General features: G+C 40.1%; 1 protein-coding gene across 3 annotated transcripts in view; it reads left to right on the top strand.

Moving 5' to 3' along the window:
• The window catches only part of LOC126260098 (polyisoprenoid diphosphate/phosphate phosphohydrolase PLPP6), a 46,462-nt gene extending 25,752 nt beyond the window's left edge, over positions 1-20,710 (top strand). For 2 of the 3 annotated variants that reach the window (XM_049957330.1, XM_049957327.1), the window contains exons 3-4: positions 12,342-12,441; positions 19,061-20,710. In XM_049957330.1, the coding sequence (XP_049813287.1) occupies positions 12,342-12,441; positions 19,061-19,464 (504 nt within the window). In that variant the 3' untranslated portion in view covers positions 19,465-20,710. The remainder of the gene's footprint in view (positions 1-12,341; positions 12,442-19,060) is intronic. The other variant, XM_049957328.1, reaches the window with a different exon arrangement.
• The last annotated feature ends 5,401 nt before the right edge of the window (positions 20,711-26,111 follow it).

Below are 26,111 nucleotides of genomic sequence, written 5' to 3'. Positions count from 1 at the left end.
CCCCTAAAAGTAAGTGCGTCAGCTCAGCCAGATCAGTCCAGGGAGGGCAGCTTAGAGCATTAACAGTCATGCTCTGCTGCCACTACAGACGATGCAGGGGACAAAGGTTCTATCAAACTAATAGGTTCTGACCTGACCAAGGAACAACTTCGTGAGTGGTAGCTGTTTTACGCTAATTTTAAAGTGTTTTCAGCTCTGAATTGTAGAGACAACAGACCAAGTGGCCCATGCTAAATCGCCATATCCACACTGGGGTTCATCCATCAATTATCCAGTGCTGCTGTAGGGTATCACTGGCTGAATGACGGATAATCCAGGAGGAAGCAGGAAAAGTGCTGCAAGATCACATCATTGAACCCTCAGAGAGATCTACATCCTCTCCTGAGTTCTTTGTGAAGAAGAGGAAGAAGAAGGACTTTAGCGTTTCTGCATTGACTACCGATGACTGTACAAAATCACAAAAAAGTTTACCCATTGCTACAAATTGATGACACCCTAGGCTGATTGAAAGGAGTAAAGTATTTCTCTGCTATGGATAAGCAGACAGGCCGCAGGCAAATCAAGGTTGACGAGGCTGAAATGAAAAAGACTGCCTTCATAACACCTGATGGTGTCTGAGTTCGAAGTTATGCCATTTGGGCTGTGTATCGATCCAGCTGTCTTCAGACATATGGTCCTGCTTCAACACCTTAAACGGGCGATGTGTCTTTACTATCTGGATGACATTGACATTTTTTTAAGACATTTGAAGAACTTTGAAGCCACCTGATAACCATGTTGAAGTGTGTTCAGACTGCAGGCCTCTGCCTGAATTAGAAAGTGTCTTTCTGCTGTCCAAGAAATTAAGACCGTGGGGCATAGAGTGAATGGTGGATAGAGGCTATCCTGATTCAGAAGGAATAAGAGTAATCAGATTTTCCGACTCCTCGGCACATTCGTGATGTTAAAAGGTTTCTTGGAATGTGCTTGTACCACTGCGATTTGTAAAGGACTTTTGTACCAAGGCATGTCCCTTGCAAGAATAGCCACAGGGAGATGCCAAATTTTTCTGGAACAAGGTGCAACAAATATCTCTCCTTATCATTAAGGCAGCAGTAATGTCTTCTCAAGTCCTAGCATTGTGTGATGATAATGCACACACAGTACTTCACACCAACACTAGCAGTTATGGTATAGATGTAGTTCTAGTACAAGTTCAGAAGATGTGCAAAAGCTGACAGCTTATGCTTCCAGAGTACTCTGTGAAATGACATGCCCTACAACCTGGGAATGAGAGCATTACAGTTATTTGGGCCCTTGACAGTTTTCAGCCATATTTATTGGGCGAACCGTTCAGTTGTAATGAACCATCATTCTCTAAGTGACAGACTAGCCTGCAGGATCCCTAGAGTTGTCTGGTGAGGGGGTGCACTGGAGCTTCAGGAGTACAATGTACAATGGTATACAGAAGGAAATGCAAGCACAAGTATACCAACTGCCGTTCAAGGAATCCTCTGATGTCTTTCCACAATGCCCCAACACCTAGTCACCTGGAATTAGTGAAGACCCCCAGCAGAATCAGACTTCAGATCTTCTTCGACCCATTAGACCCTATGTAGCAATTGTAAGAGATATCAGCAATGGAAACACATGCTGTAATTACTTCGGAGCATCTGGTACTCATTCTGCCAGCAGTATCGCCATTCTACTAAACTGTAATTTACCTCATGGGAAGGTTCATGAAGTCGAGAAATGGGAATTGATGAGTAGTTGTGTACACGGACTGCCTCACAAGCTACATTGTCACCACAGCTGTGCCGACTGACAAGCTGTATAAATTGCTAAGTGTGTTTTTTGTAAAAGTTTTTATTTTGAAGTGTGGAGCACACCATGTGATCTGTGATCATGGAAAAATTTTCCAGTCGAGACAAGTATTGGAGTAAATTTCACACTGTGACATCATCCACAGTATGACAACTGCCTACCACCCACAGATTACTTAACAAGATGTTAGATGATATGCTCATGATATACATTGATGTTGAAGAGAGAGATTGGGATAAAATACGGCCGGTTGTGATATTTGCGTATAACACAGTGAACCATGACACAACAGGCTCCGTACCATTCTTTCCGCTCCACGGTCACCAGGCAAAAATGACAATGGATACAATGTTCCCATTTCAACCAGATGGCACTCAGGATGACTACATGAAACATCTCATCATCAGGACGAAAGAAACAAGACAGCTGCTCACGTACAGATGCTGGATGCTCAGAAGAAGGAAGAAGAGCGCTATAATGCCATGCACCACCCAGTTAGATACATTCTGGGAAACTTGGTAAGGATTTTTACACCTGTGTGGATGGTGTTCTCAGAAACATTACTAAAGCATTACTTTGGTCCATATCCTATTGTTCATCACTTGTTGGATGTCATATACGAAGTCAAGGACTGTGAAACTTCATCAAGAAGAGAAAAGTGCAGAGTTGTTATCCATGTCCTCCCTGTGAAGCTTCGCTGTGGTCCTGAAGTATAAATTGACAAGAGCTTCTTGTTCTAGGAAAACTTGACAGTCACTGTACTTTGACAAAAGGGTTTACCTCCAATGCTCATCATAGTGAAGGGAAGTTGACAACATGACCATAGAGAGGACCATCTCATGTTGTATCCACTTAAAACTCCTGAAACAGCAGGTTGCTGTTGCTACAGAAGAGGGAGCAATGCCGTGAGTTGTGGTGCATGCAGTGTGGCGTGGTGGTTAACATTCTTGGCTGGCAGGCTGCAAATTGCAGGTTGCCAGTTCAATCCTGACCACCAGAAATTGTTATTTAGTATTTATCATTTCTGGAAGGTCCTCAAAATGTCTTATGTTTGTATTTTTGTATATTCTGAAGTTTTCTGTGCTTGTGTAACTAGCAGCACTATCTGGCCAGGTGTTCATTTCTGTTCTGGCTTTACATTGGTGTTTATAATAAACTTGCTTTCAGTGCTACCAAGGCAACACCCCCTTAAACAATGCTGTAGATTAAGATCCCAGATATTCCCCAGTGAGACCCTGTTTGCAAGAAATTGACAAATAAAAGTTCAGGAATTTTGCATAACACTACATCTTTTTGAAAAAAGTGTTTTAACTAGGTGCATAGCATAATGGTTAAGGTACTTGCAAAAGGTTGTGGTTTCAAATATTATCAGGTGCTTTGAAATTTTTCATTTTCAGAACTTTATCGGAATGACTTTGATTATTACTCTTTTCGATTAATTGACGTAAATGTATTTTTCACGTCATTTTAAACATTGTGTTAACTTTTCCAAGTGTTCTTTTTTATTTCGTCCTACCGTTCTTTTTCCACTTGTGCATGTGAATTATTTTTGTTCCCCATTTATTTAAATGTTTGAAAATGCCAATCTGTTGGTTAAAAAAAATACAAAATAACTTATTTATATTGACTGTGCACTACTGTCAAAAATGTATTTTTTGTTAAAAGATGTAGTTTTAAAACATAAATTCTTATTGTAGTATGGACAAAATAATACAGATGAAGATTTAAACGACAGAAGGGATTATAGTAAAACAAAATTCAAGCAAAATGAGAAGAGAAATTATAAATGCAATAACATATACGAAAATATGGGATGATAAAACAGAAGAAATTAAATCAAAGTTAATACATAAAAATAGATTAAAACACATAAACAAGGATTCCAAGTGGAGAAAGAATGACTGGAGAAAGAGTGAGAGCAATTGAAAAAGTTGTCAAGTAATTAAAATGATGTGACAGAGGAATAGAAATTCAAGCAATTATATTTAAACCAATCAGGCAAATAAAAATAATGATCAAAGCCATTTCATTAACGATTTAAAAATAAAAAAAACATGTGACAAGATTCAAATCTGCAACCTTTTGCGTGTAAGGACTGCACCTTAACCGTTACACCACATATCCAGTCTGTATAGCATTTCTTTTTTAAAGCTGTAGAGGACCATGGGAAATTCCTTCCTTTTTTTAATTATTCATAAAAGAGGGCTCAACGAGGGTGAATGGCTGTGTGAATGGCTACAGGTGAGATACCTGGGACCTTAACATACATCACCATATAGATGGTTCCCAAGAGATGATCCCACCACTTGGGACTTCTCCTTGTAAGTGTTTTACTTCATTGACGACTCTGCTTTGGAATTTCATCTTTATTTTAGTTGAAATATGACAATACATTTAGCAAACACTACCTGTCTTCTCTTTGCTGGAGTGCTTCCTTAGCAGAATTGCTGAATTGCCTTACCTGTCCTTACCTGTTCAGTTTCATATGTTCAGAGTATCGTATATGTTGCACACACTTACCTGTCACAAAATGTCAGCTGCCACTATTTTCAGTAATTTGTTCATATTCTTCCTTGAATTGTATGGAACAAAAATACCATGAAATGGTTGAGTCCTCATTAGTCATTCCCTACAACACTTACAAGAATGATACTGACATAGCTCGTACATAGTTTTTATTACAATTCTATAGCTGCCCCTTTAAATACAATATTTGCAGAGATTGCAACTGCATATTTTCATACAGTGGTGTTTTTATATATTGGCTATATCATTTCAGGTTTCATTTATAAGTACCATCAAGTATGTAACTGTATTTTTTTAAATCCTATCTATCAATTTGAGGTTGCATGTTTTAGTGAATGTTGTCTTTCTAGATGAGCTAGATTAATTCTAAAACTGTGTATTGATAATAGTTTTCTGCGCACAATCCTGGGCATTATTTTAGGCTCGTAAATTATTCTTAAGAGGAAAGGTTAACCAAACACATACATGTTCTTGAAAGGAATTATTATAAAAATACATACATATGTGCATTATAACAAAATCTTAAGAAGTGAAATATTATCTGACTGATGACCTCAGATGTTAAGTCCCATAGTGCTCAGAGTCATTTGAACCCTTTGAAATATTATGTGTTTACCCCTGCAGTAAGGCCTGCTGTACATCCTACTCAAATTGTCATTACCATTAGCAAGGAAAGGCTGTAGAGACCTATGTTAGTAGTAGTTCTGCATATAGCAAAAGTTGGACAATGTTTAAAAAAGATCTTTTCAGTGTGTTTTAACAATTAAACTCTGACAGTGTATATCAGTAATTTTATTTTGCAGTGAAAAATATTTTAGGGCATATTTGGACATGCCAGTTTCCACCATTCACTTATCAGGTAACAGATCAAGAATAACATCAAAAAACCTGATTTGATTTTCACATGCAACAAATTAATTGCTCGAGACACACTAATTTAAAGGAATTTTTTATCAACTTTCATTCGGAATGTGCATGTAATAGAAATGTAAAATGTTGTCGGCTTGTAAAGATAATGATAATCAAAAAATCTGTAATTTGGAGCCCCTTGCCCCCCATCCTCCCCACCCCTCACCCCCCCCCCTCCTCTTAGGGAAATAAGCTAGGTTGGGAAATAAGTCCAATGTACTTGAACAATCCACGGGTGTACTGCCGGTCCATAGTGTCAAACGGGCACAATATTTCGGCAATCAGACATGTTGCCATCGTCAGGTGCGCAGATGAACTGTGCTCCTGAGGGCGGGCGGCCGTCTTAAATCCCCTCTGGAGAAGGGACTTAATTTTGCTCCCACACCTAGGTCACACCGGTAGCGGACATTATCAGTGCAGTTGAATAGGTTGCTGCACAACTACCACCTGAAGCAGCTGAAGAAGTATGCCAGGAAACCTGCTGTGCTCTCACGAGAACTAAACCAATCAAGTCGAATATTACCAGCAGAGAGAGGGCAGCCATTTGAGCCCTGAGATTGTTGTCTTACCAGCTGACAAAGGCAATGCTACAGTTGTTAGTGTAGTGGACTGTTAAGGCAGCCAGTCCACAGTGACGGGTAGCCGAAAGGCACACGTACACACACGCCGACTGGCGTTAAGTCTGAAACAGGATACGTGATGAAAGCTATAAAGAAAAGAACGGAGCTTCTCGTATACTTAACTTTAATTCATTATGGTACATTTCTCTTGATAATACAAGTGAGACTCTCTCCAGATATGGTTAATGGCGCCTTGCTAGGTCGTAGCCATGGACTTAGCTGAAGGCTATTCTAACTGTCTCTCGGCAAATGAGAGAAAGGCTTCGTACGTGTAGTCGCTAGCAATGTCGTCCGTACAACTGGGGCGAGTGCTAGTCCGTCTCTCTAGACCTGCCGTGTGGTGGCGCTCGGTCTACGATCACACAGTGGCGACACGCGGGTCCGACATGTACTAATGGACTGCGGCCGATTTAAGCTACCACCTAGCAAGTGTGGTGTCTGGCGGTGACACCACAGTTAGTTCCCATAAGGATTACACTGAGAAGATGCAGAGCGTGATAAATGGCGAATCTTACAGGAAGATCAACTCCGACCCCACAAAGAGGGTGGAGAACAAGACTAGGGCTCTTCTCAAAGACACGGATTTACTAGAGTGTGTTGCCAAGAAATTGACGCCTCAAGGACCTGTACCGCCAAGACTTTATGGATTCCCTAAAGTCCACAAAGAAGGGGTACTGTTACGCCCCATTTTCAGCAACATTAGGGCACCTACATATTTGCTGGCCAAATACCTGGCAGAATTACTAAGCCCTTATGTGGGTAAATGCCCTCATCACGTTTGTAATTCTGTGGATTTCATAAAGTGTGTGGACAACTTCAAGCTGAAAGACTCTGATATCCTGGTGAGTTTTGACATTGTTTCATTATTCGCCAGGGTGTCTCTTGAGTCAGTTGAGCTTATTGCTCAGGAATTGACAAGAAGACGACTGACCTTTTCAGGCACGTTCTGACCTCCACATATTTTCTCTTCAATGGAGAATACTATAAACAAACAGAAGGAGTCGCAGTGGGGAGCCCACTCTCGCCTGTGGTCGCGAATTTCTATATGGAGTTTCTTCGAGGAAGAAGCTTTGGCGTCATCCAAATGGAAACGTACTTGTTTTCTCTATTATGTGGGTGACACATTCCTGATCTGGCCCCATGGAAGGGACAAGCTCCTAGACTTCCTTACACATTGAACTCCATACATCCGAACATCAAACTCGCTATGGAGACCGAAGCAGAAGGAAAATTACTATTCCTGGACGTCATGGTCAAAAGAAGAGTGGATGGCACCATGGACCACGGGGTATAAAGGAAGAAAATGCACACTGACCTGTATTTGCATGCGGATAGCTGCCACCACCCTTTGCAGAGGAATGGGGTGCTAAAAACACTGGTGCACAGGGTGCACACCATCTCTGACGCAGTGTCTGCCCCATGAGCTGGAACACCTCAAAACTGTATTCAGCCAAAACTCGGAATGGCAGATCAGACGCACTCTCCGCCCCACCTTTACAGTACAGTGTGTGGAGATGGAAGAAGTCAAGGATGAAGAGATAGCCACTGCCTATATGCCATATACTGGTGCACTATTGGGGAAAATAGGGCGAATATTCAGGAAACACCAAATAGGAACTGTCTTTTGCCTGCCCAATAAAACACAAGCATTATTAGGAAGTGTCAGACGATGTCAGTTTGCAGAAGGCCGGCATATACCAGTTTCCTTGTCAGTGTGGGAAGACTTATATTGGACAAACAGTGCGCACCATCAAAGATCGTTGCCGAGAACACCAGAGGCACACTCGACTTAGATAACCCAACAAGTCAGCGGTCACAGAACACTGTTCATCCAGAAATCACGAAATGGACTACCAACATACCAGACACCGACGCCAGTTTCTCAGCGACTGCCGAGGTGTGGCCATGGGCGCGGACCACGAAGAGAACGCCTCGCAGGGGGAGGGGATTTAAAATGGCCGCCCGCCCTCAGGAGCTCAGTTTGTCAGTACACCTGATGATAGTGACATACCTGATTGCCGAAATATTGTGCCCGTTGGACACTATGGACCAGCAGTACACCTGTGGACTGTTCCAAGCAAGAAATACAGGGTGATTCAAAAAGAATACCACAACTTTAGGAATTTAAAACTCTGCAACGACAAAAGGCAGAGCTAAGCACTATCTGTCGGCGAATTAAGGGAGCTATAAAGTTTCATTTAGTTGTACATTTGTTCGCTTGAGGCGCTGTTGACTAGGCGTCAGCGTCAGTTGACGCTAAGATGGCGACCGCTCAACAGAAAGCTTTCTGTGTTATTGAGTACGGCAGAAGTGAATCGACGACAGTTGTTCAGCGCACATTTCCAACGAAGTATGGTGTTAAACCTCCTGATAGGTGGTGTATTAAACATTGGTATAAACAGTTTACAGAGAATGGGTGTTTGTGCAAAGGGAAAAGTTCTGGACGGCCGAGAACGAGTGATGAAAATGTAGCACGCATCCAGCAAGCATTTGTTCACAGCCCAGGAAAATCGACTCGCAGAGCTAGCAGAGAGCTGCAAATTCCACAATCAACTGTATGGAGAGTCCTACGAAAAAGGTTAGTTATGAAACCTGAACGTCAACTACCCGAGGCGATGGATCGGCCGCCAGGCAGCCCGTGACAGAGCACTTCATCACTGGCCTCCAAGAAGCCCTGATCTTACCCCCTGCGATTTTTTCTTATGGGGGTATGTTAAGGATATGGTGTTTCGGCCACCTCTCCCAGCCACCATTGATGATTTGAAACGAAAAATAACAGCAGCTATCCAAACTGTTACGCCTGATATGCTACAGAGAGTGTGGAACGAGTTGGAGTATCGGGTTGATATTGCTCGTGTGTCTGGAGGGGGCCATATTGAACATCTCTGAACTTGTTTTTGAGTGAAAAAAACCTTTTTAAATACTCTTTGTAATGATGTATAACAGAATGTTATATTATGTTTCTTTCATTAAATACACATTTTTAAAGTTGTGGTATTCTTTTTGAATCACCCTGTACACTGGAAGAAACTGAATAGTCAGAAGTCCAATATAGACTTGGTAGAGAAAGACTTGGGCATGAATTCAGTAAGCAGGTTTAAGTTAATGTGGGTTGCAAGTGTTATTCAAGGATGAAGAGGGTTGCACAGGATAGATTAACATGGAAGGCTGCATCATATCAGTCTTTAGACTGAAGACTACAAAACTAAAAAACGTTCTTGCTGGAGTTCTCGCCTGAACTTTGGAATAAGCTCCGATATAAACTGCCAGTTACATTTGTTGCAGCTGAGGACCTTCTCAGGTGTCCTTTTTTCCAGTTGACTGAAGTTGTGCAGATTGCTAACTTCACTTATGGGGTGAAAGCACAATTCAAAATAATTTGTAGCACAGGCCTCAGAACTGACAATGACACTCTCCAGGTGGGCAGTTTAGTCCTGAAGTTCTATCAAATCTGTGTAGATGTCTTGACCTGTATTATCAAATTAAGAATTGTTGGGCACTCTTCCTCTGTCAGAATGCATTCTACACTCCAGCAGGAGCTACTGTGATAGCAGAGTATGTGTGCCATGCACATGAGGGTTTGTTTACTGGAAGTGCAGATAGGTGTTGTACATTTCCATTGTAAATATAGGGTGGTTCTAAAAGGACTTTACAACTTTATTTACATACAAAATTTTATTGAGAAAGACATATACAGGTAGTCGAGGTTCCACAGCAAAATACTGTAAGTTTTGTCCCATGCAATTACTTTCACTTCAACTTTCACTTTAGTTGAATGTGACTGACATTGGTCATACAGCAAATGTTCCATCTGAAGTCAGTTTCTTGCCACACTGTATTCAGAATATCCAGTGTCACTTCTGCAGTGCCAATTTGTATGGTCTCAGCTGTAACTTTTTTGTGACACTCTCGAGACATCAAGAAAGTTGATTGAGGAGCTCCAAGAACCCTTGTTGTTGCTGATGTTTCTTTCATTCAACACAATTAGCATGTTAAGGTCACGCGAAGTCCGCATTGTCATTCCTAATGGCAGAATTCAGTACTACGATTGCAGGTGAATGAAATTTCGCTACAAGATGGCACCTTAATCATATGTCTATGTCATCTCAGTAAAAGTCTGTGTATAAATGAAATTTTTAAGTCCTTTCAGAATCACCCTGTATTATGGAGGGTCACAAACAGAAATTTAAAGCTACTGTAATTAATGGCAGAAATGTTCAGAGTAAGATCTCAAAATTCCCCTTACTTGTTAATGGTGAAAGTGTACACAGGAGACTTGGTACAGAAAGTTTTTTTTAAATCCGTACATAAATAACAGCAAAATAATAAATTCTGAATGGAATACTTGCTACAAGGATTGCTTGAACACCAATTGTAGCAGCATGTTTGTTGCCATAAGGAAACTCCATAATAACTAAGATAATCTGTGTGAAGATGATCATCAAAACCAATCCTAAAATATTAACTAGATCTTTTCATCAGCCACCTACATAAAGTAGCAGTGTGGTAGAATGCTTCACAGAAAGCTTTGAAAATTATACAATCATGCCATACTGAGAAGGAAAGATTTCAGTTTGCCCTCTCTGCTCTGGGAAATGCACACATTTATAACAGGAGGACAGGCTGACAACAGATAATTTATGAGGGTATAGATATTTATTGCATCAGCTTGATGATGCTGTTCTCAGTGAATTTCAAGAAGTGTGTGACAGTGTTGCAAATTCGTAACTGAGCTATGGTAGTATGCTCTCCCCATGAGTACACTAGTAAGTCTCTGACATCAGGTTTCAAAACATGTTGGAGATACAACTTGTAAAAAGTATTTTGAAATTTACTGGATTTTGAAACCTCAAAGTATGTGTTATTACACATTTCTGTCAGCCTATAATTTTTGTAACACTGAAATGTTGGATCTGCTAGCAGAAATTCTTTCAGCACTAGTTTTTAAGAAAGTGAAGTAGTGCTGACTAAAAATGTGTAACACTGTTAATACTGTACTTCAGAGTGCAATGAGTGTCATCCTCCCACCACCTCCTCCCCATCACTCTAGGGCAGAGCACTTCTGATGTTTGGTCGGTATTTGCAGTGCATATTTTCCTGGGTGTTCTAGTGATTTTACATGTTCTGAAACGTTTTTTTCTTTCAAAACTGAAAGTGTAGGAACCTAAGCCCTTTAAGCGAAGTTACTGTCAAGCAAACTCCAATCAGTAGGCAGGAACTTGACTAAATTGATTATTCACAGGGTCTGGGCCGCTCCTTGTAAGACATCTCACCAGAAAATCATTTCACTCTGCACTTCCTGTTTAGCAAAATATACTGGGGGCTTGTGCAAGTTTTTCAAAGTAGGAATGGAAGCTTTGGAAGCAGGTCGTGAGTCATGTCAATGTGGCTCATTTGGCAAGAGTACCACATCCAGAAGGCAAGGACGTGGTTCAATTCAAGCTCTAGCATGCAGACCAACACATTTAATGCCACACAAAGTAAAATCACACGATGATGGTGTTCAGGAATTCAGTTGTTACAAGAAATCAATCAGGTGGAAAGCTTTTGTAACGGATCTTGTATCTTCACTGGTTAGCATGTGTTGAATAAATTTGGAAAAATGTTGACTTTAGTGACAGAGCTTATGACCAGCATGTACTTTAAAATCATTATAGACCCACTCATCAGCTCTGGACATGATTTGTAGCATACTCAAGTAAAACAGTAATTCCTTATACTACCCAGACCTCCAGTATTTCAAGCATCATTTTTTATGTTATAGACTGTATCTGAAATGTTGTAAAGAAATTAAAGCTGAATTATTTGATTACAGGAGGTACTACAAAATTTACTTCAGTAATTAGATATTGGAAAGATGATTCAGGAATGTCTTACTTTATATAGTCTGGGACATATCAGTGATACTAAAACTACTTCTTTAGTGAAGTATACAATAAGCAGCAATTGAAACAAAAGGAATAAATTTGTGAAAAGCAGAAATAAATCTTCACATGCTAGTTACAAAGTAAATACAACAAATTTTCATGACACCCTTGACAAGAAATTTTTTAAGATTCCTCTGTTGTATTTACATTACGTTCAGCAAATTTTTGAGTAACTTCTATGACCTCCTGAGTCGTAGTTGGCCCCATCTTTCCCTGTGTTTCTTTTTGTGTTAGTTCAAAAATTAGTCAGCTGATCTAAAGATTTTTGTTTGATGTTGTCATTGGAGTTGCTGCTTTCCTTACAAGTAAGACCCACAATTTTATATTATTTGTTGTTATATTTCAGTTTCATATTGAGTATATGTGGTTCTAAATATGCAGGCATGCAGTGATTACATGTAAGCTACTATCATAATTAACTAGTGAGGGAGAGAACCTACACAAAAAGGTCACAGCTTTGTGCCTCTTTTTTTCACACTTTGTACTGACGTCAGAAGATTATACATTTCACATTCCCTGCCAACTACAGAAGATATATGGTATATATGATTTGCAGGTATCGTGCCACGGTGTACCATGGATAGCAGCATGGCTAGCCTTTATTTGGCTGTGGGATCATCCATCACTCTACCAAATGCAGATGAACTTTCTCATTGGTATGTTGTTGACTTTTAAGTTTTTATCATAATGTCATGAGTTACCTCATGTTTCTTATTTAACCAAGATTTAATATCACAGTGTCACTCATGTAACAAGATCCCTTAAAACTAAAACTCCATTTATTGAATGAATGCTTTTAGATGAGAATTTAGGCAAGAAACCCTGTTTGTACTTCACTAGCTTGCCTGCTATGTTCCGGTTGTTGCTACTAATCGTCATCCGTTGGAAGTCAACAGTAAAAAGTAGTTTCTCAGTCTTGTACTGTTGGTTACATAGTGTGTTCAAGAATGGATAGTGAGGAAGAGGTTAATTTTGAATTTAGTGGTTTATGAAGTGATGAACATTGTACCATCTTTGGAGAGTGAAAATTGTGAGTGTTCATCATAAGACTGTGTGGAAAATGCTCTCCATTTGTCTGAAGTAGGTATATCTGCTTTATTACTGTCAGTCCTTCCAAGCTTCCCCTTCTAAATAATATGTTCAACTATGAAGATTATCTGATTAAATATGTTAATCAGTTTATTGATGATATTCATTGAGATACTCTCAAAGAGACTAGCGAGCAGTTACGCAAAAAACAAACATTTTCTCTGTGTAAAGACATGATCAGTAACATATTATAAAATTTATTGCTGGTATAATGACAGTATTAGGAAAAGGATAAATGGCTCTTCACTATGTAGAGGAGTCATTATATCACAGACGTGAACAACAAAAAGACTGTTATACATTTTAGCTTTCAACAAGAAGGCATTCACACAAGCACAACTCTCACTTGCATGACCACTGTCTGTGACTGCTGAGGGCTCAGCAACTAGAGGCAGTGTGCATGTGTGTGTATGTGTGTTTCCTACTTTAGAAGGAGGTCTTTTGTCTGAAAGCTTAAATGTATAACAGTCTTTTTGTTGTGCTTGTCTGGGACTCAGTGTTTTTTCTTCAGAGGAGCCTTGGTTCAGTTTCTTAGGGTATGTAGACTCAATGAACATGCGTCATCGTGCATCAGAAAATACCCATTAGTACTCTGAAGAGCCATTGCATAATCTTAAGATTTGTGTTTGGTGCACAATATCTATTGTCCACATTATGGCATGATTCTTCCACAAAACTGTTAACGCTAACCTGTATGCACAGAAACTGTTTAAACCAGTTGTAGATTAATTCAGAGAAGACGAACAGCTGTATGGACATTTTCAGCAAAATGGAGCAACAGCGTGCATGCGTGCAACAGGCTCACACACACACACACTCACACACTCTATCTCTGCACCCTGACAATCTTGTCATGAATGCATGAGTTGAGTTGTCCAAGAAGGAGAGGACAATCGGCAGAGGTAGTGTAATGTCCTGGCCATCTCAATCACCTGATATCTTTTCGTGTCACTTTTAGACATGGTGAGTTGAAGGGTCAGGTTTACTCAGATACTCTACACACACTGGAAGAGCTGTAGAAGAACATTGAAAATGTTATTGCTGCTATCCTTCAGGAATAACTGCTACATTTCTCGTAGTTTGATAAATCAAGCAAAGCCTTGTACTGATGTCAATGGTGGCCATTTCCAGCATTTTCTGTGATGTTCATCAAGGGTCAATCCCTTGTCAATCTTATTGTAAATATTTTTTGGGCCAGTTTTATTGTGCCCACCTTATACTGGTGATTCAAAAGTAACTGAAGGGTACACCAATTTTTCAGCCATTCTCAGCCATGTTTTGATGTAAGATGTATAAACAGTTCTTCAGTCTCTGTTGCAGTAGCATTTCTATGTCAGTCACGACCATCCTTCTCACTCTCAGTGATAAAGACTCATCAGGATAATAACACTTTCCTTTTATAAAATATATTTTTCAGTTGTTTGCTGATGATGCTGTGGTGTACGGGAAGATGTCGCCATTGAGTGACTGTAGGATGATACAAGATGACTTGGACAGGATTTGTGATTGGTGTATAGAATGGCATCTAACTCATAAATGTAAATTAATGCAGATGAATAGGAAAAAGAATCCTGTAATGTTTGAATACTCCATTAGTAGTGTAGCACTTGACACAGTCGCATCGATTAAATATTTGGGCGTAACATTGCAGAGCAATATGAAGTGGGACAAGCATGTAATGGCAGTTGTGGGGAAGGCGGATAGTCGTCTTCGGTTCATTGGTAGAATTTTGGGAAGATGTGGTCCATCTGTAAAGGAGACCACTTATAAAACTCTAATACGACCTATTCTTGAGTACTCCTCGAGCGTTTGGAATTCCTATCACGTCGGATTGAGGGAGGACATAGAAGCAATTCAGAGGCGGGCTGCTAGATTTGTTACTGGTAGGTTTGATCATCACACGAGTGTTACAGAAATGCTTCAGGAACTCGGGTGGGAATCTCTGGAGGAAAGGAGGTGTTCTTTTCGTGAATAGCTACTGAGGAAATTTAGAGAACCAGCATTTGAGGCTGACTGCAGTACAATTTTACTGCCGCCAACTTACATTTCGCGGAAAGACCACAAAGATAAGATAAGAGAGATTAGGGCTCGTACAGAGGCATATAGGCAGTCATTTTTCCATCATTCTGTTTGGGAGCGGAACAGGGAGAGAAGATGCTAGTTGTGGTACGAGGTACCCTCCGCCATGCACTGTATGGTGGATTGCAGAGTATGTATGTAGATGTAGATGTAGATATTTTCCAGTGTGGAGCGCTTAAATGTGGTATTTAGGAAAAGGGCTGATATGTATGATTGATAATTACATTTGTGGTAACATTTTCGATTTGAAAGTTCACTTCCTTTTGAAAATCATCCACATAATAAATAACCAGTACAACAACATTCATTTCTGATTTTAAGAAGCTTAAATTTTGTATGTTTACTTTGTTATTTGTATCACCTACACCACTTCTCTGTCATATACTTCGTGTTTACCACAGGTTTTCCAACTAGGGCATAGAAAGTGCTTATAAAAATGAAACATTTGTACTACCTAAATAAGGATTTTAGGTGATACAGTGCAATTAATGCTTAAAAGAAATATGTAAGCATGAATAGTATTGAATGTGTTTTTGTTTTAACACTATATTTGTGCCGTTATATGTTCAAAGGTTGTCATTCTTCAAAATCATTGTGTAAATGAAATCAAAGTAGCACTGAAAGCCAATGATAAAATGTAAATGGCTGAAATAATCTTGATCATGTTGTGCTTCCACAGCTGATTTCATTCTATATGAAACTCTTCAGGTGACAAAATGGCAGTTATGTACCACTGCCATGATTTAATATGCATAATTGCCCAGTGAAACATTAAAAGATACTTGTTGGAATAAAAGTACAATGTGAATTCTTTGATTGTACTTCGTATAAACACAGCCAGCATTATGCATTGGGTGCAGGACATCACCTTTATCACCTAGGGATGTTTGTGTAAAATTAAACCATTGTTGGCTTCATAAATACACCTAAAATAGCAGCTGTGGTGGATTTTTGACATTTGTAAATTAACAAAGTGACAAATGTAATATGGACTGTTTATGAAGGCTGAATTACTTTTGTTGTTTAAGGCTTTACTGATGAAGCAAATGTTGTCAAGGGTACCATCTGTTGATTTACATGTTGACAATGAAACTTCAGATTACTTAAACAGTGCATTTGTTCATTGTCTTCATTTGGTGGTGGTGGTGGTGGTGGTGGTGGTGGTGGTGGTGGTGGTGGTGATTGGCTGGGACATGGCAGAGTAGCTTAATTAACAAGAGCAGAGGATAGGGTGACAGATGAGACTGTAGTGTAGAGTACCATGTAGGTGTACACAGAGGATGTGGATAGCATTTCTGTAGGGCCACAGGGGATATGATAGGGGGACATTTGGATTAATAGGAAGAAAATAGTGTGTTGGCTCATTTAACAAGATATTTACTATTAACATTTAATGAGCATAGTGTACAGAAAAAACATCAGTGAGTGATATCTCTGGTAATATTTGACTGGAAAAACTTTGCACCACAATAATTTTGACCTTATGCAATTGTCATTACAAGTACAGCAAGTGGAGTTGGTGGATGATGTCCCTGTCCATTGCTCATCCTTTTCTCTGTTTGGTAAAATCTATTCATGTAGATATTTTATCATACTCAGTAGTTGTCAGAATCCAGTGATTAGCAAACTATACTACTGGCCAGAAGACTAAATCTGTGCATCTTAGGAAAAGAATTTGTAAAACACCATATAAAAAAATGTACCTTCTATTGTAAATATCTGACTGTTATAGTACTCTTTTAATTTGTAGAGTTGGGCCATTAGCTAATTCTTATTGGTGGCGTAATTGAAGTTAAGTTTATCTGCAGCAGCAGAGGTCAACTATTATTACATGCTACATTTTGTACATTTTTGACAGCACAGTATCATTTGGCATGTCATTAGTTGGGTCTGGTTGTGCATGCCATTTGATATTACTGTAATCAATGGTGTAAGAATGCCCACCCATGGGCCCGTTACATAAAGTTTTGCAAGTGTGTCATCAGATGTGACTGTTGTTCAGTCTTCGTGTTTTGATCAAAGTGAGAGCACCAGTTCATTTTAGTTTTGCAAAACACACTTTATTTCATTGCTTCATACCGTATTTTACTACAGCAGAATTATGCTAATCCCATACACAACACTTTAAACAACATATTAAGTATCAGTAAACAAGATATTAAATGTCACTAAGGCTTAACAATGTTGCACTGAATGGTGTAACTGAAACTCCACAGTATTTTATAACAGAGCACCTCTCATATTTTCAGGTGATAATGTGAATTGTTGGTACCACTTCCTTCCTTTCTGATGCTCTTATCCATCTAATGCTGGGTCAGAACTGCTATGGCATTTCGCCAATTTCACAGAAAACCAACCATACCCATATACAGGCTATTATCATAATTAGGTTGCCACTTCCATAGACATTTTAAAGCTTCTGCCAACTATTCCCCTGGGTGGAAGTAATCTGTGTACCCCCTTCTGTCTGCATGTAGTGTATGTGCATGGTCAAATACAACATCTTTTCTCAGAATGTTTACACATCGTGTTTCTGAGGCGTAGATGTGTAAAACTTACTAGAAGCAACATCCAGGCTGGGCGGAAAACCAGCCTCCATCACTAATCCTCAAGGCTAATTCGATCTGGGACCAGCGCACCTCCTAGTGTCATGGAATGAGTGCTTTAATGCACTTTGCTATCAGTGTGTGTCATTGTTATCCCAGAGGGCAAAAATTGTAATGGCAAAACTCAGTACCCAGATACCTAGCAATTCTCTTCCATCATCCTATGAATAACAGTGCACTGTGTTTAAAGTTGGTGGAAACTGGGCATCATTAGTCTCATTGTTGAAACTGAAAATAACACATATTAGACATTGCTATCACATGTGTCTTTGGCTTGAAACTGTATACCAGAACTTGGTCATACAAAGAACTGGAAGTAAGCTTGCTTGTTACCCATAGGTAATTAATAGGTCACAGATGAGGGCAAAACTAAAAGTATACAAAGTGGAAGGAACCACACAAACGCAAGGGAAAATGAAGAATTGGTGCAGAACTTCAAATAGGAAAGAGGGGATCAGAAGACTGTCAAAGAGATGGAAAAGAGCAAAGGCGAAAATTATTTTAATGAATAGTTCAGAAGAGATGTTCAGAATGAGATGAAGGAAGACACAGGTCTCTGCTGTTATATTGTTGCATGACCAGTAAAAGGGCAAGTAATGCAGATGTAACAATTTGCCTGTGGTCTTATATCTTGACTTAGTTGTACCACATGTTCCATACCTACTTTTACCACTTGAAAACTATACATAAACAAGGACAGCCAGCCTTAAGGATAACAGTTGACCCACTATACTTTTCTCCCAATTGTCCTGTCTTTTTGTATATTTCATTCTTTGCGTATTGAAGTGACTTATGTACATTTCAATTGTGAATCCTTGGCTGCTTCATATACCATTTCTAAATTAGTCTTCCTGTTCCATGATTTGGTTACTTTCCCTTCCATCCAACATCTGGGCAGCTCACCCTGTTGTTTTGTTGTTCCCTGGAGATTACCATATTCCATTTTGTTTTGATGAACTTTAGAAATTTATATAGTTTGAGCCAAAATGAACTGCCTTCAAATTTCCAGTCACTAATCATTCCCATGTAGCAGATTGTCTTACTAAACAGACTTTATTACTGTCATCTTAGCCTGGCGGCAACATCACAACTAAAGTAATATTGTATAGTTTTCACAAATAAATGACAGACAACATTAACACAGTTCATAGTAATATCATACTCTATTGTTTCCAACAGTCCCAAGTAAATAGTTGCTAAGCAAAACAGTTGGCCATTCTACTTGTGATGGCCCTAGATGGGATACATTTTCTCTATTAAGCATTCAGTTTCTATAAATAACCACATGCACAGTTCTTCATACAGAATGTATCACTTATCATTTCAAAGTGACAATGTTGAGCAGATATGCTGTCTTGACAGTACAGCTTTAGACATTAATAAAAAGACTCAGTATCATTTTGTTTCTCTGTGTGTCTGGGGAGAAAGTACTGTAGTTCAAATATGCTGATTTGGAATGTTATTTCCTAGTTTATCACCAATTTGTTGTTTATTTTTGTAGGACTGCTGTTGGACATAGTGTTGGTAGCTGTGTTAAAAGCTGTGACACGCCGAAGACGTCCTGTGGCCAATAAATCGGACATGTTTGGAGTAGTTGGACCAGATAAATTTTCATTTCCATCTGGACATGCATCCCGAGCTACAATGGTTGCATGTTTCTTCCTGTGGGTGTGGCCTGTGCATTTTCTTTTCCAGGGACCTATTCTAGCATGGGCAGGCAGTGTCTGCCTGTCAAGGTTGCTGTTGCAGCGACATCACATTTTGGATGTAACAGCTGGTGTGCTGCTGGGTGTGTTTGAGACTTGGTTCATTTACAATATTGTCTGGTTGTCACAGGAGTCTGCCACTTGGGCAGTCTCGTGGCTTTCAGATGAGCGAACAGATGGAGGCAGCTACCATGTCTAGCCAGGTGCTACTAATTTCTGTCCATGAGCATGGGTATGTGAGTGTAAGTGAAGAGCACTCCTGAATTTAGCATCTAAACTATTAGCTCTTTCTGTTATTAGAAAAAGAGGTAATAAGCAACACTGACTTCAGAAATAAAAAAAGGATATAATTTGAATAATTGTGTGGAAAATCTATATTTATTACATTAAGAGCATTGTTAGGATATTCTTGTTTTAGAGAGCTTCAACTTTTCTTATTTGATCAGTTAAGTAAAGGTGGACAGTATACTTTTAAATAATTTGCTCACGCTGATTGTTTTATATGCATTATTTTAATGAGGGTTTTCCGTGAGAGGTGGCTTGGTACAAATACTTGAATCCATTAGGTTAAATTACTCCAAAAACTGCAACCACTGTCATATAATTGTTAAATGGAAGCTGCTGCTCCTCATATATTCTGTGTTGACAGCGAGAAAATGGAGCATCTGCTCATTGTTTATAAAAGTAGGAGCTACTGAGCAAGACAGTGATAAAACATAGTTGTTGTTTGAAGCATGAGGTTCACAATAACCAAGTTTTGTTTGTTAGAAACAACTAAAATTAGCAAAACTATAAAAAAAGTGTGTGTGTGTGGGGGGGGGGGGGGGTTGGTGCACTGCATTTATTATTAAGGAATATATAGTTCTCAGAGTTAATGGTAAGGTGCTGTCCACTTTGTATCAATTCAGTTTCTGCAGCTAACAAGGATTGCCTGGACAGAGTTGATATTTTACTATAAAGTTGCTTTGTCATAAAAGCAAAGTATGTGTGTATAAGTGTGGTGAAAAGAATTCATTCTTCCAAAAACTTGAACATATAATTTGATATTGTTTCATATATTAAATGAATGGTCGTGCATATTTTGTCAAATTACAATTGGCATGCCTTCTTGTAGATAGAAATAGCAATTTTTTTTAATTGTGTGATGTAAAGAAGGTTTTGTCAATTGATGCATGTATATATATTTAATATAAGACTGTAAAAGTCATCTCATTACAAAACTGACACTTGAAAACCAGGTTTGCAATCAAGTACCAAAGTATTTCAATAGTTTAACTACACAGAACAACAGAAATGATATTGTTACATACTTTTGTTATGTACTGTAGTCACTAAAATGAAAGAATGTGGAACTTTTGCAACAATGTAAAAATATTCAAAAGAAAGTGCTGTGATGTTTCAGTGTAATACGCTTAAACCAGTTCCTAATAAATAATTACAGCTATTATCCTATGATAGAAGGTCACTGAGCTCATATCAATTACAGAGGAGAAATATGCTTAAAATGACAGCATCTCGAATTTAAGATTTTAAAATTTAATTTGTCTTTTCATCTGCTCCAATGGAGACATAAATGAAATGATCAGTAGTAAAAAGAGAATTTTACACATGCCTTATTCATATTTTCAGAACAAATAATTTTTATTGCAACTGATCTATGTGTGAGGAATGTATTTAGATGACATGTACACTCTACCCATGTCCTCAGTACAGGGCGGCCCCTCTCATCCTGGGATCTGAGTGACTTGCCTTTCACTTTCAATCTTCCCCAACATAACCCTCTCTCCTCCTGGAGGAAAAAACTAATAGTTCCAGACCTTAGGACAATGTCATGTCTTTTACTTTCAGCACTAAACATTTCGCCACCTGAAGGTAAGTACTGGTCAGCTGTTTTGTCTCATAATTTATTAGGTATTTACATTTTGATATAAAAAAGCTCTTTTTTTAACAAAATGTAAAATAGCTAGCACTGGATTGCATATGTTTCAGAAAATTGTGTAAATATTTCTGTAACATACTTCATAATCCTACAAAATGATATAAACAGTCTAAATGTTGTTGCAACTTTTGGTAACAGTTGTCCAAGTTTCTTTGTTGGATGATCTCCCACACTGCTTAGGGCAGCTGCAGACATTTCATCTCTCCTCCTAGCATTACTCAACAATAATGTAGATACTGTTGACATCTTTGCTTGCACAGAAATGATTCTAACTTACAAAGTACTGCCTGACAGAAATTAAAATGCAATTAAAATCAAATTTCCACTGCGAAGAAATGGCTACTTGGCAGTAGCAAAACCCAATGGGAGGGAATAATGTGATTTGAATTTACATGATAACATATGCAAATTTACACAACAGAATTCAAAGACCTAACAAACACAAAATGGGGACATAAAATCGCAAAATACACTCCTGGAAATTGAAATAAGAACACCATGAATTCATTGTCCCAGGAAGGGGAAACTTTATTGACACATTCCTGGGGTCAGATACATCACATGATCACACTGACAGAACCACAGGCACATAGACACAGGCAACAGAGCATGCACAATGTCGGCACTAGTACAGTGTATATCCACCTTTCGCAGCAATGCAGGCTGCTATTCTCCCATGGAGACGATCGTAGAGATGCTGGATGTAGTCCTGTGGAACGGCTTGCCATGCCATTTCCACCTGGCGCCTCAGTTGGACCAGCGTTCGTGCTGGACGTGCAGACCGCGTGAGACGACACTTCATCCAGTCCCAAACATGCTCAATGGGGGACAGATCCGGAGATCTTGCTGGCCAGGGTAGTTGACTTACACCTTCTAGAGCATGTTGGGTGGCACGGGATACATGCGGACGTGCATTGTCCTGTTGGAACAGCAAGTTCCCTTGCCGGTCTAGGAATGGTAGAACGATGGGTTCGATGACGGTTTGGATGTACCGTGCACTATTCAGTGTCCCCTCGACGATCACCAGTGGTGTACGGCCAGTGTAGGAGATCGCTCCCCACACCATGATGCCGGGTGTTGGCCCTGTGTGCCTCGGTCGTATGCAGTCCTGATTGTGGCACTCACCTGCACGGCGCCAAACACGCATACGACCATCATTGGCACCAAGGCAGAAGCGACTCTCATCGCTGAAGACGACACGTCTCCATTCGTCCCTCCATTCACACCTGTCGCGACACCACTGGAGGCGGGCTGCACGATGTTGGGGCGTGAGCGGAAGACGGCCTAACGGTGTGCGGGACCGTAGCCCAGCTTCATGGAGACGGTTGCGAATGGTCCTCGCCGACACCCCAGGAGCAACAGTGTCCCTAATTTGCTGGGAAGTGGCGGTGCGGTCCCCTGCGGCACTGCGTAGGATCCTACGGTCTTGGCGTGCATCCGTGCGTCGCTGCGGTCCGGTCCCAGGTCGACGGGCACGTGCACCTTCCGCCGACCACTGGCGACAACATCGATGTACTGTGGAGACCTCACGCCCCACGTGTTGAGCAATTCGGCGGTACGTCCACCCGGCCTCCCGCATGCCCACTATACGCCCTCGCTCAAAGTCCGTCAACTGCACATACGGTTCACGCCCACGCTGTCGCGGCATGCTACCAGTGTTAAAGACTGCGATGGAGCTCCGTATGCCACGGCAAACTGGCTGACACTGACGGCGGCGGTGCACAAATGCTGCGCAGCTAGCGCCATTCGACAGCCAACACCGCAGTTCCTGGTGTGTCCGCTGTGCCGTGCGTGTGATCATTGCTTGTACAGCCCTCTCGCAGTGTCCGGAGCAAGTATGGTGGGTCTGACACACCGGTGTCAATGTGTTCTTTTTTCCATTTCCAGGAGTGTAATTACTCGAGTTGATAGACACACACACACACACACACACACACACACACACACACACACACACACACACACACACACACAAATTCAAGCTTTCGCAACCCACGGTTGCTTCATCAGGAAAGAGGGAAGGAGAGGGAAAGATGAAAGGATGTGGGTTTTTAAGGGAGAGGGTAAGGAGTCATTCCAATCCCGGGAGCGGAAAGACTTACCTTAGGGGGAAAAAAGGACAGGTATACACTCGCTCGCTCGCGCGCGCGCGCGCGCGCGCGCACACACGCGCACACACACACACACACACACACACACACACACACACACACACACACACACCCATCCGCGCATATACAGACACAAGCAGACATTTGTAAAGGTAAAGAGTTTGGGCAGAGATGTCAGTCACGGTGGAAGTACAGAGTCAAAGATGTTGTTGAATGACAGGTGAGATATGAGCGGCAGCAACTTGAAATTAGCGGAGGTTGAGGCCTGGTGGGTAACGGGAAGAGAGGATATACTGAAGGGCAAGTTCCCATCTCCGAAGTTCTGATACAGTACAAATTTGCTTCATGTTTTATAGAAATATTGCTATTCATTTCTCAAGTTAACAGAACTCCGGAGATGGGATCTTGCCCTTCAGTATATCCTCTCTTCCCGTTACCCACCAGGCCTCAACCTCCGCTAATTTCAAGTTGCCGCCACTCATACCTCACCTGTCATTCAACAACATCTTTGCCTCTGTACTTCCGCCTCGACTGACATCTGTGCCCAAACTATTTGCCTTTACAAATGTCTGCTTGTGTCTGTATATGTGCAGATGGATATGTGTGTGTGTGTGTGCGCGCGCGAGTGTATACCTGTCCTTTTTCCCCCTAAGGTAAGTCTTTCCGCTCCCGGGATTGGAATGACTCCTTACGCTCTCCCTTAAAACCCACATCCTTTCATCTTTCCCTCTCCTACCCTCTTTCCTGATTGTGGGTTGTGAAAGCTTGAATTTTGTGTGTGTGTGTGTGTGTGTGTGTGTGTGTGTGTGTGTGTGTCAACATACCAACGCTTTCGTTTGGTAAGTTACATCATCTTTGTTTTTAGATATATTTTTCCCACATGGAATGTTTCTTGAATATTATGTAACTGTGTCTTAATGTACAATGGTATAACTTCATAGAATGATAAACCCCAGTTGATCAGAGATACTCAGTTAGAAGCAGAGCTGTCTAAACTACACACCATAAATTGATTTTTAATCAAGGTTTCAATTTGTTGAACTATGGGACATCTTGTATATAAGAAAGGAAGCAGTCAGACTTTGTCTTTCTGTAAATAGTAGTTATTAATAAACCTCAGGTCTGGCCTTAAATATCATTTCAATATTTTCAATTAATTTCTTTTTTTGTACTAGTATTTGTGTACAGTGATCACTGGAGCTTGCCACAGATCGGTTGGTCTGATACTACTCAGTAACATAATTTTTCAAAAATTAAGGTAATTAGCGTTAAGAATATTTTATTTGTCAAACAGTCAGTTACATCACTATTTGTGAACAAGATTATGCAAGAATCTGGTAAGAAATTAACACACTTCATCATTCGTAAGAGAGTTGGACAGAGATAAAATGGAAAAACTGGTGATGATTACAAGTTAAATTACTTAACGCAATGAATAAAACTAATGTTGCAACAGAAACATGTGAAACACCATGTGTAGTACTGAGAATATGAACATGAAAAATTAACTCATAACACCAAGCATACAAGCAATTCAAGAGTAAAATGACTAAAATCAACCACAAAATATTCCTTTTAATCCAGAAAGGAAGGTCAAATTATTCAGTATCTAAATGGAAATAAAACTGATAACTTGAGAAATGAGTAGCGATATTTCCATAAAACATGAAGCAAATTTGTACTGTATTAACAACTTACTCTTCTTAACATCTTGTAGAGGAACTGAAGTACTTCAGGCAGGATTTAGACTTAATAGGTTGTGCCCAGAGAAAACTCTGCACTTAAAATTTATTTTGATGCACTGGAAAAAAATACAATCTGGTTGTTTGTTGACTTCAATAAAACCTGTCATCCAATTTATTTCAAACCACTATTACAAATTCTAAAGGCTAATTGGAATTGTCAGTGAGGAAAAAAACTCCAGCCACCCACACTTTTTTAAAGAATAAGCAGAATATTTCTGGAAACAACAACATAGTTCTCAATCCACCTTGGATAAAATAAGATCTAAAATTGTTTAGGCTGAAAAACACATGATAAACTGATGATAAACATGAAATGCAACAGTGAATTCTTAGACAATGTTTCAGAATATGCTGCCATAGTCTGAGCAATGTCTTGAAGGGTGGTGTGGAGACTTCCATTTTTCATCACAGCAGTCACTGAGTACCTCCCACCTCTCCCAGAAGTCATGATGGCCTTCCATACAACTGTACTTTTAGTGAAACAGTTTATGGTGGTCATGAACTGTTGCAACAATCTCTTCTTGCTCTCCCTAGTAATTTGAAAGCATATCAGCCCCGCTGTCCAAAAAGCTGCCAGGTTCTCTCTAGTTGGCTGGCACTGGCGCAGAGGCACTTGTACAGACCTGATTGTAATGCGGCATTCGTCGCTCCACCAAGGGACAGACTGCCTTTTCAGCTGACGCAAACACTGTGGAATGCATGTTTCAGCAGTGTGGTGGATCATTTGGGTAACACAATATCCCATTCCTCAAAGCTGTTGTGGTGTTTGAGCACAGCAAGTTGACTGTAAAGCATCTACTCTGGGCTACAAAGCATTCGTCATGGCAGATGTCTTTGAGCATCACTCCGATTCAGATTGGCGAGTGGTCACTTGAATGCAAGTTGTTGACACACTTCCCATTGTGAAGTGTCTGTAAGGGCTAGGGAGCATACTAGAGATCGATGACAGTGAGTGACCGTGTAACAATGTTGACGTTGACCCATGTTCAACAGACATAAATGTGAGGACAAGAGAAGGCTCTCAATTGCTCTACTCCTGGGGCAAGTTGGT

The sequence above is a fragment of the Schistocerca nitens genome, chromosome 5 (assembly GCF_023898315.1).
Source record: "Schistocerca nitens isolate TAMUIC-IGC-003100 chromosome 5, iqSchNite1.1, whole genome shotgun sequence".
Lineage (NCBI taxonomy): Eukaryota > Metazoa > Arthropoda > Insecta > Orthoptera > Acrididae > Schistocerca > Schistocerca nitens.
This window is presented reverse-complemented; position numbering and strand designations above follow the sequence as displayed.